The sequence below is a fragment of the Geotrypetes seraphini genome, chromosome 13, assembly GCF_902459505.1.
Source record: "Geotrypetes seraphini chromosome 13, aGeoSer1.1, whole genome shotgun sequence".
NCBI classification, from domain to species: domain Eukaryota; kingdom Metazoa; phylum Chordata; class Amphibia; order Gymnophiona; family Dermophiidae; genus Geotrypetes; species Geotrypetes seraphini.
In genome coordinates, this window is record NC_047096.1 from 5,847,516 (window position 1) to 5,859,642 (window position 12,127).

At 43.1% G+C, this 12,127-nt stretch overlaps 1 protein-coding gene across 1 annotated transcript in view; it reads right to left on the bottom strand.

Annotated features, from left to right (window-relative positions):
• Positions 1-12,127, bottom strand: part of LAMB3 (laminin subunit beta 3) — a 79,307-nt gene that overhangs the window by 44,874 nt on the left and 22,306 nt on the right. Inside the window, 1 exon segment of the mRNA XM_033917726.1 lies at positions 1,135-1,249. Coding sequence (XP_033773617.1) covers positions 1,135-1,249 — 115 coding nt within the window.

Below are 12,127 nucleotides of genomic sequence, written 5' to 3' on the forward strand. Positions count from 1 at the left end.
TGGGCCCATTCAGACTCTGATTCTTATGTGAGCCAAGTATAGGATAATGAAGCCATTGTGACATCACTGATGAGGTGGGCTCTTAGGCATTGGTAGATTGAGGCATTATGACATCACAATATCTGCTCTGGATACCAGAGACTGTCCTTCTTTAGTGTCTGTCTCAACCTCAATCCTTCTACACCAGCATTCTTCAATGCAGGGCTTGAGGGTCAGTGGCTGGACCCATTCAGACTCTGATTCCTTCCTCTCTCCTTAAAAATTGACAAGGGGACAGAGACAGTGACACATTCTGTCACCGTGTCATTCTTACAGTTTGCATTAGGATCCCTTCAAACCCTTCTTGCCTAGACATTTCCAGAAATCAGTTGTGTATTCCATATCTATTTTTCTTTGAGGAAGGCGGAGGAGGGGCTCATAATCGAAACAGAAAAACGTCTAAAAAACCGGCCTAAATCGGCACTTGGACGATCAGTAACAAAAGTCGTCCAAGTGCCGATAACTGAACAGGGTTTTAGACGTATTTAAAAATGACTTAGGCCTTCACAATGCTGCTGAACGACCAGAGCTAAAAGGGGCGTTTTAGGAGGAGTGGTGAGGACAGGATTTGGGCGGGACGTGGGCCATCCTAGACTTAGTCGTACTGCATGTATAACCAAAGGTTTTACAACACTGCCTAGATGGAACTTGGACGTTGTGACTTAGGCCATCTAAAACCAGGTCTAAGTCCACAAAAGGTATCCAAAGTGACCAGATAAGCAGACCCCCCCCCCCACACACACACACACAAACACACATACAGCTCCCACCATGATGGTGCCGGAACAGACTGCCTCCTCTTACTATGCCACTGTTTGAGATGAAAACACTCCTTTTAGGCTTGAAGCCATAGAGCAGGGCTGGGCAACTTTGTTCCTCAAGGAGCAGAACCCAGTTGGGTTTTCAAGATTTCCACAATGAATATGCATGAGATCCATTTGCATACAGTGGAAGTAGTATATGCAAATTAATAACACGTCTACTCCTTGTGGCCTACAAGATAATGGCCCTTGAGGACCCTGGTTCTCCCCCCCTCACCCCCCACCACCACCACCACCATGCTGTAGAGAATGAAAGTAGGATGCCACCACTCACCGTTTTGCGACTGCCACCAGCGCAGCGGTCCTAGAGGCGACAGCACGTTCATGATCCGGTGGCTTGTTGGCGTCAAAGGCTCCCTGGAGTCACACCGGCAGCATTTCATTTGCCACTGGGAAGAGAAGCAAAGTGAGAGAAAATGTTCTCCGATAAGTGTTCTGAGGCAAACAAAAATAAGAACTACAGAGCAGTGATTTTCAGCCCACGTTCAGCAAATCCTGCTTCAGGAGCAGCCCATTCCAAATATTTCAAGTCTTCCATTTTTTAAAATCTAACATACAAACATTACGTTACAATACATTGATAAACCGTAAAACCTTCCAGAGACTGTACAAGACATCGAATTACAGAATTGGCACCGTAGTCATTAGTTTCACCACAATCTTACAAACAACGATGTTTTCAATAGTTTTCAGAAATGCAAATAAGAGCCTGAGGAAGCAAACAAGATACGTAACTCGGAGTCCTGACTGGTATGCAATCGTTCGATGTAAACATTTCTTTTATAGGCAACCACACTCGGAAGAAAATACGAACATTCAGGTGATCCGCAACGGACATTCTACTTAAAGAGCATCAGTTGTTCCAGCAAATAACTGGGAGCTTGACCGTGTAAGGATTTATAGTATAGAGTCCCAAATTTAAATAATACCCTGGATCAAACGCACAGCTACGTTTTACATCTTATGTAATCTATCTAGATTTTACCGTTGACCTTCGAGATGAACCGAGTTACAATAATCCAATTTACTGAGCAACAAAGACTGAACCCACTTTCTGAATGCAGAGGGACTGACGTAAGACCTAACCCTACGCAGTTTCCATAAAATAAAGAAGCATTTCTTAACCAAGGCAGTAGCAAATGTTTTCATAGCTAAATTCTTATCCAGATACACACCCAGGATTTTGATTTCTGAATCGATCCTCTAAGTAATCCCGTTCAATGGCAAAACTTTTTCTGTACCTTTATTAAAAGGAGAAACATTTAAAAAATTTGTTTTTATCTGAATTAAGTTTTAATTTATAGACCCTCATCCAGTTGTTCGCAGTAAGAATACAAAGACATCCGTTCAACCGATCCCGGGCTTAAAACAGAAATATCCCCTTAGTACAGAACATTTGCAAGAGGTTAAAGCATTTTTGGGGAAAATACAGGTCAACTTGCCTTTTGTTCCTTCTGATTAAGAACCAAACTTAAGTAAACTGTGTTGTGGCTTGAAGTCAATAGGTTGAACAGATATCAAGGGTGAAAGGTTACTAGGTAAAAGGGCAATCTGTATAAGGGGCATTCCCTCCCTCCTTCCCTTCCTAATATCTTCGCAAAGATCCTATTACAGGGCGGGCATCACCTCTGGTAACGAAGAATGAATCACAGACGTTCATTCAAGCCCAGAAAAAAAGAAACCACAAGGAATGTCTCAAGCTTTAAAAGAAGAATAAGTGGTTGAATTTCAGGGTAGGCTCACGGCGTTTGGAAGACACTTTCTCTGAGAAACCCACCCATCCCCCCACTGCCGTCCCCACAAAAGGCCTCTGTGAGCAGGGATGAAAGCGGCCATTATGGAAGTTGCCTGTACTCCCTTTTCCTAAACTGCTGACTCCAGCAGGTCACACATTTTTGGAAAAAAGGGGAATAAGATGGATTTCAGATCACTGTAACCTAGGTTGTGGAAAGGGAATTTGTTATGAAGGGCTCATGTTGCAACATGGTGCAGGCCAGAAGCAGAGGCCTCCCTGGAGGCCCACTGGCAGCGTCTTGTGGGCCGCAAGGAGACTATTCTGAGGAAAAAGACCGCTACTGCGATTGATTATTTCTATAGCGCTATCAGATGCACTCAGCGCTGTACATTAAACATAACAATACACCGTGACATTCAATGCGGTTAACAGGGGCAAGATATAGGATCATACATAAGAGGGGAGGGCACGACGACAAGTAGCCCAGGAGTTCAAATAAGGAGGATCGTGGCAGGCAGAGTCAAATACAATATAGGTGAGGTGATAAAGGAACTAAGCACAAAAAGATGTACAACAACCTACTAGCAACACATGCAGGAAAACTGGACCCCTCCATCACCAACCTGCTGATAGCAACAACAGGCCTCAAAGCTTTCCGAAAAGAAATCAAAACCCTACTATTCAAAAAATTCATCCAGATGTCCTAACCCCCCCCCCCCCTCTCTTTTCCCCTCATTCTCCTACTTAGTAACCTATCCTCAAAATTGAATTAGTCCCCGACGCCTTTAATTTGTAATCCTCTTCCTGGAAATGTCCAGTTATCTTTTTGAAGGAATCCGCTTAGAACTGCAAGGTACAGGCGGAATAGAAGTCATCAATGTAATGTAATGTAATAAATGAAGAACTCAAGAAATAACCAGATTGGATCTCGGGACAAATTCAGATACGGTATGGGAGGGATGAGTCCATACATAGAGCCTTCCTTTGTTTTGAGGAGAATGAGAGACGTACAAAGAAGGCCCAGGATTTAGTGCTCTATAAGGAATTTATTGGACAGCTGTCTATCCTTCTATCCAGCTGTCTCACACCCCTTCTTCCTTCATAGTTTCTTTATCACGGAGAGAAGGGACAGGAATGATATGATACAGACATTTAAATAGTTTAAAGGTATGAACATAGGACCAAGTTTTTTTTCCAGAGAAGGGAAATTGGTAAAACTAGAGGACATATGTAAGTTGAGAATATCTGTAGGGGAGGGGGGTTCCCTTCCCCCATAAATGCTCTCTTGTTTCAGTCTGCTATTTCCCATCCTGGTCTCCTGGGTGAGATGGGAGCTATTTGCTTAATTACTCACACACTGGTTTCCCCACATTTCTTCTCCACACTATGCTTTGCCGAAGAAGCGTAGTGGGTGAAAGGTTACTAGGTGGAAAGTCAATCTGACGGTAAGAAGCGTTCCCCCCCCCCTCACCCCCCCCCCATCTCACCAGTCTGCACCCCTGCCGGGCAGCCAGGATCAGTTACACAGCCGACATGCCCAAGAGTCTGTTAGAGACCCTAACGCAAAATGTAGCCTAAAAACAAAACCCTGAGCCCCGAGATACAGTCAGGAGCACCGAAAAAAAGGGGTAGGACTGTCACCATAATCCATTTGCATATGTAGAAAGAAGGGGCACAAAACAAGTTTCAAAGGAAAGAAATAATCCATACATCAGTGTGTATAGTCACAGAAGCACACACTCTTATACTAGAGGGCATGAATCGAGGTTGCGAGGTGGTAGACTTAGGAGTAATGTCAGGAAATATTTTATCACGGAGAGGGTGGTGGATGCCTGGAAAATGGTGACGGAATTCAAAAAAACGTGGGGCGAACACAAAGGATCTCTAATTAGCAAGCGACTGGCCGGTCCTGGGCAATCCTGCACGGTCTGTGTCCCGTATTTATTTATTTTAAACATTTCTATCTCGCTTACATCCTAAGCGGGTAACAAATGATACATACATAAAAGATAACAAACTCTTTTTTTAAAAAATCATTTTCAATGAACGCAAATTTAAGCGTGCAAATCTTTAGACAGAAAATATCATTTTTGAAATAAAAATACATGCTTAAATTCAGCCCAAATCCTCAACTAAACAGGATCCAAGACTTACTATAACGGAATTAAAGAAAGAAGGGAGGGTGGCTGGGAGGGTGTAGATGGGCTGGAGTATGGTAAGTCTTAACAGAGATTTCGGCAGTTGGAACCCAAGCACAGTACCGGGTAAAGCTTTGGATTCTTGCTCAGAAATAGCTAAGAAGAAAAAATTTAAGAAAAAAATTTTTTAAATTGAATCAGGTTGGGCAGACTGGATGGACCATTCGGGTCTTTATCTGCCGTCATCTACTATGTTACTATGTAGAAGAAAAAGGGAAATGCGAAATTGGCTGATCTGGTTGAACTCAAGAATGCCCCTTAGATTTTATCTTTCTCCATTTCCTGTCGCGATAGCGATGGGAAAGTTGTTAGCTGGAAGGGTTCGAAAAAGACATACTTTTGTGAAGAATAATGTACAACACATTTACAAGGATGGCGCAAATCAATCGTCGCCCCCAAAGCTAATACTCCAGGTTCCGGCACCTCTGGGTATCCCTGGCCGAATCTGGATCGCTCTTCCTCTGTTTTTTTTCAAAGATTCTAAATCTAAATTCACATCAACCACTTTCGGTGTTCCCCAAGGGTCTATTCTCTCTCCATTATTATTTAATATCTTTCTATCACCATTAATTACATTGTGTCAATCTATAGGTTTCCAAGTCTTCTCATATGCAGATGATATTCAGCTTCTACACCCTATAGACACTAACAACATATCTGCCATTCAGGAGATCAGCAAGAAACTCGACCAGGTCTACCAATGGCTAAACACAAATAAACTGGCCCTTAATATAAAAAAAAACAAACCTAATGATCTTTCCATGGAAAGAAAATCCGACGTTAATTGCTCCTATTACTATAGATAATGTTCCATTACAGATAGTTAATAACATAAAAATTTTAGGAGTAATCTTTGATCCTAAATTGAATTTCCACGATCATATTAGTTATATTGTTAAAACGTCTTTCTATAGATTACGACGGATTAGATCTATCTCAAAATCTCTCTGCTCAAAATCATTAAATATTCTCATCCATTCCTTAGTGATAGCCAAACTTGATTACTGTAATGCTCTCTTTAAAGGTATAACACTAACTGAACTTAAACGTTTGCAAATTATCCAGAATGTCTCCATAAAACTCATAACTAAATCTAAAAAATTCGATCACGTTACCCCTCTGCTAAAAAACGCTCATTGGCTTCCTGTCATCCATTGAATAACGTATAAACTTTGTCTACTTACATTCAAGACATTACTATATAAGACACCTGCTTTCATTTATAAATTACTAATACCGTACCAACCAATTAGAACATTAAGATCTATTGATCAAAATTTACTGACGGTTCCTTCATTAAAATTTATAAACACCAGACGACAATTTATATTTTCTGTAACAGCCCCACAAACCTGGAATGCTCTTCCAATTTTTTTACGTAATGAACAAGACTTGGTAAAATTTAAAATCCAATTAAAAACATTTTTGTTTAATGATGCTTTTAATACTTAATTTAATTATATTCAAACCAATAATTCCAATATTTTGTACCATTCGTTTTAATGTTTCCCCTTTTGTGTTTCTCCAATGTATCTCTTTTATTCGACAAATGTATTTCATAAACCCCTCTTACCCAATGTAATGTAATTTATATTATTCATTGTAAGTATTTAAAGTTTGTATTGTATGTTTTCTTTTAATTATTTTTTACTATGTACATCGCTTTGAATTAGATAAAGCGATTAATCAAGAAAAATAATAAACTTGAAACTTGATACTGCCTTTTGTTGCTTTGGCATTTCAAAGTGGTGGGCACTGGAGAACTAGCCCCCCTGTTTTACAAAACTGCGATAGCATTTTCTAGCGCGGGGAGCCACGCTGAAAGGCACGCGCTGCTCCCGACGCTCAATGAGAGTCTGGAGCAGCGCGGGACATTCAGCGCGGCTCCCCGCGCTAGAAAATGCTATCGCAGTTTCGTAAAAGGAGGCCTAAGTGACTTGTACAGAGTCACAAGGAACAGCACTGGAATTTGATCTCACAACCAGTGAGTCACAGCCCTTCCTCCTGGGAGGGGGGGGGGGATAATGGGATTTGATATGCTGCCTTTCTGTGGTCGCGATCAAGGGGGAAGGGGTAAAACGCGGACCTCATGGACCTGACGGACCTCGCGGATCTAAACCCGTACGGCCTTAAAAATCTGAGGTCCGTGTCGGTCCGTGTCCGTGGCGTTTGTAATTGCTGTTGCTGACAGACCTTGATGAGATTTTTGCACTGATAGATCCATCTCAGCATAGGGAGGGAAAAGTGTTAGGATCCGTCAGCGCTAAAAATCTCTTCGAGGTCTGTCAGAGCCAGAGACTAGTGCTGGACTTTGGAGACTTCTTTTCCATAACGCACGTCCAAAACCTATGTCCCCGCTCTCTTGGCTTCTGCTCTGCCGCTCCAGCACTAGTCTCTGGCTCTGACAGACCTCAAAGAGATTTTAGCGCTGATGGATCCGTCTCAGCATAGGGAGGGAAAAGTGTTAGGATCCGTCAGCGCTAAAAATCTCTTCGAGGTCTGTCAGAGTCAGAGACTAGTGCTGGAGTTTGGAGACTTCTTTTCCATAACGCACGTCCGAAACCTATGTCCCCGCAACTCCAGCACTAGTCTCTGGCTCTGACAGACCTCGAAGAGATTTTTTAGCGCTGACGGATCCTAACACTTTTCCCTCCCTATGCTGAGATGGATCCGTCAGTGCAAAAATCTCATCAAGGTCTGTCAGCAACCAGCATTTACAAACGCCACGGACACGGACCGACACGGACCCCAGATTTTTAAGGCCGTACGGGTTTAGATCCGCGAGGTCAATCAGGTCCGTGAGGTCTGCGTTTTACCCCTTCCCCGATCAAGGCAGTTTAGATATCACATACCACGGTGCTTATTTTCCTGGGTTAATGGAGGCTTAAGTGACTTGCCCAGAGCCACAAGGAGTTGCAGTGGGAACTGAACCCAGCTCCTCTAAATTAGGGTTACCAGATTTTACCTATGTAAAGGGGTGGGGGGTATTTATTTACGTATGTACAATATTTCTGTTCCATACTAATAATAGATTCACGGCTACCAAGAGAAGAAGGAATCACATTAAGAACCATTTAAAACGTTGGAAAACAAAACAAGCCAGCTCGAAGGTCACTGAAGCCTGCGTTGGAAGCCAGTGAAAATGTACCAGTAGTGATTAAATGTTTCTGTTTACAAACCAGTCTAGCCGCTGTGTTCTGCAAAAACTGAAGTCTTCTCCAAAGCACAACAGACACACCGGCATAAAGTGTGTTGCAAGAATCGAACTGCGATAAAACCAATGATTGTACTAATACAGCAAACACTTTTTCATAAACTGAAGAACAAATGGCCCTTGGCTGTTTTCACCTTTTTTTCAAAGGCCACTTTACGTATAAGTTGTTATTTTGAAGTCAGACAGGCATCCAGAATAATTCCTAGCACTTTAGATGGCAAAAGTGTGATTGTTTATCTGGGATCTCATTTTAAAAAAATTCTGGGTTTTGAAAAGCTTTCCTTCATGCAGTAGAGCATCTGCGCAGGCGCGGATACGATGGCGTTTGCACCTGCGCGGATGTCCTGCTCGACGAGTGCATGCAGCCTTAGAAGTGACTCTTTCAACTTATGTAAAAAAAAAAAAATTTTCGTCTACATCACCTAGCAACTATTTCTTTGGCATTTAAAACTACCAACACCTCTTTTGGGTTCCTTGAAAAAGACCCTCGAAACATGATCCATGTCGGGACCTACTAACACCTCTTTAAGTTAAGTAGGAATCGGTTTTCCTTTTATTGCCACTGAAAAATACTTTTATTATTTGAGAAACACCCTAATATTACTGACATTATAGTCAAAGAAAACCAAAAAAACTCTGTGGAGTGACGATGTTCCCAAATGGACTTTATTTGAAAGTATCAAAGTTCCAAAGGTACACTGAAATCATCCACATAAAATAATTCCATCCACATAAAAGTAAATCATCCACATAAAAGCCTTAAAGGACCTAGTCCGCTAGGGATACAGGACCCAACACGGTCCGCGTTTCGACAAAAAGTCTTCTTCAGGGGTCCTATAAATAATGAGGGGTACATTAAGAATGCATGTAAGTTATGAATAGTAGTGGTGATAAAATGTGAAACTGTGAATGATATCTGGCATGCAAAGAGTATGAAAGATATGTGATAAAAGGACACAGTGATATAAATGGCACTAATAAAAATGAGTTGGTGAAAAAGGTGATAAATGTCATAAAAATGTGAAAACAGAAAATATTTGGAACTATGCAAAATGCAGAGTGGAGTGAAAAACGTAATTGCGAAGACCATGCTCAACAAAAGATCAGTGAATACTTATGTTTAAACTAGAAAGACACAAAGAGAACTATATAGGACATTATAGTCATACATAGTGATGGGACGGTGGGTTCGGCTATAGGAGCCACGGCTCTTGGTCGGATTACATATCTGAGTGTATGTATAAATGCATTTACCGTACTTTATTGCATTCTGAATTTCATCTAACTTCTCCTTTGGATATTTACTCTGAGAAGTCTTGGTTCAAGTGTTATATTGTCACCCTATTACCGGCCTCGACTCCGCTTTTAAGATCCTTGAAAGAGTTATTCTAATGTAACTGCAACCATTTCTGGCCAAAAGTAATCGTTCCATGCACGTCAATTTAGTTCTTGCAAACCGGATAGCACGGAGTCCTGTGTCACCTGCTTAGTCAGTAAAGTGAGGCATTACCTGGAATCTAGAAAGTATACCTTCGTGGTTTCTCTCGACTCAACCACCACCTTCAGTCTAGTGGATTACCGGCTTCTGCCCTCATGTCTTACTGATCTCATGCTAGAGGCCTCCACCCTTCCCTCTTCCGTTAGTGAGGAAAAAACATTAAGAAATGGCTGAAATATACTGGTATTGAATAGTAAGTCCATAAAATGACTCTTAACTGGGCACCTGCATTTATACATGACTTTGTGTGCACAAATATACAGAATGCCAGCACTGAACTGCCTTACAGGTGGGATGTACAAGTCAGCACAATATACAGAACACTATTTTGGCAATGAGATATAGGGCAGAATGCTATCCACCAGGCATCTTGAATATTCATGAGAGACATCTGCGTAGGGTTACCAGATGTTCCAGAATGAAAATCCAAACCCATGGTCCTACGCCCCCAGGCCCGACCAGTTCTTCCTGGCCCCGCCCTGCTCTGCCGGAGTCATAGAAACATAGAGTATGATGGCAGAAAAAGGCCGACGGCCCAACAAGTCTGCCCACTCGAATAACCCACCCCCCTAAGCACTTCCTCGAAGTGAACCCACATGTTTATCCCATTTATTCTTAAAATCGAGCACGTTGCTGGCCTCTACTACCTGGAGTGGAAGATTATTCCAATGATCAACCACCCTTTCGGTGAAGAAATACTTCCTAATGTCCCCATGAAATCTCCCACCCCTGATTTTTAGCGGATGCCCTCTTGTCGCCGTAGGTCCTGTAAGGAAAAAGATGTCTTCTTCCATCTCCATACGGCCAGTAACATATTTAAACGTTTCTATCATGTCTCCCTTCTCTCTGCGTTCCTCGAGAGAGTATAGCTGCAACCTACCTAGCCATTCTTCATATGGGAGATCCTTGAGTCCCGAGACCATCCTGGTAGCCAATCTCTGAACCAACTCCATTCTCAACACATCCTTTCGATAATGTGGCCTCCAAAATTGAACACAGTATTCCAGATGTGGTCTCACCACTGACCTGTAAAGCGGCATCACCACTTCGGGCTTCCGGCTGACGAAACTTCTCCGGATGCAACCCAGCATCTGTCTAGCCTTGGATGAAGCTTTCTCCACTTGATTGGCAGCCTTCATACCTTCACTAGTGATTACTCCCAGGTCCCGTTCTAGTTAAGGTCTCACCGTTCAGAGTATAGGTTCTGCAAGGGTTTCCGCTACCAAGGTGCATAACTTTACACTTCTTGGCATTAAAGCTCAGCTGCCACATAGTAGACCATTTCTCCAGTAAAAGTAGGTCCTGTGTCATACTGTCGGGTACGGTACCTCCGCCTACCACATTACATAATTTATCATCATCGGCAAATAATACCCTGTTCCACCCCTCCAGCCCTGCCCCCTCAACCTGGTCGCTTGTCGGGAGGGCATCTGTGCATGCACGGATTCAACACAGTGATGTCACCGCATTGCCTCCGCGCATGTTCAGATGCCGTCCCGATGTCGCTGCTGGCTGGAAGCTTTTGGAAAAGCCATCCAGACCAACCGAACATGCCCTGGAAATCCGGACGTCTGGTAACCCTAAGTATTCAGTACTTCACCTAAGTTTAGCAGTTAAATTGGGCACAGTAGCGTAGTGAAGAAGGGAGGGGGGACCGGCGCTTCGCCACCCTCTCATACCACGCTCGCGCCCTCCCTTCCTCCTCCTCCCCCCCCCCCCCCCACCTCTATAAATCTTCGACAGCGCGAGAGACTTCTCCGACCTGCTACTAGTCCCGGCCTGGCTCCCCTCTGAAATCGCTTCCTGGTCGCAGGGCCAGGAAGTGACCTCAGGGGGAAAGCCAACGCTGGCGCAAGCAGCAGGCAGGAGAAGCTGCTGCATAAAAGTCAGTCCCTCCCTTTGTGCGGCGTTGCTTATGCAATGAAGTGCTGGATTTCACACTTAACCACATATGAGATAACTGGCTGTGTAAACCTGGATATTCAATGCTGGCACAATGCTGGTAGCGGCTACAAAAACACTCACTGCCAGCTGAATATCGACTCCACAGTGGACCCCAAAAAACAAGTTAAAAATCAAGTCTTTCTTTATCGTTTCCTTAGGCAGCGTCAGGGATGCCATCCAAGTGAGAGCTTTTAAACCAAAAGTACTCTGTGCGATGCGACCGGATGGCGCTTTTTATTCTGAAGAGATTCTCTAATGAATAACGAGCCTTATCTCCAGTAAGCAACCAAGCTGCTGGTAAGGTTATCCTACCCTTTCCCATAATGCCACCTGCACATTAAGGACTAAAGATAAGACTTTTCTGCAGAAAGGTTACCGCTCCGCAGAATCCAGCCCACTATGGCCCAGATCCATGGCTCTGAAGGGAGCCAAGCTTTCTGCTGTCTGACCAGAATCACTGCCCACCCCCAGGGATGGCATTACATAAACTCGAAGGCTGAAAGAGTTTCAGAATGCGTCTAAAATTAAATATTTGCAAAGGACATTTTGCCCACATGGCAGAAAAGTAGGCCAAAGTCACTCAGTATAATAGTTTGAACGTGCCTTGGGGGTGAGAGAAGCATACTGGCGCAATGTGCTGGCATTACAAAACTATATATATATATATATCCTCCTGCA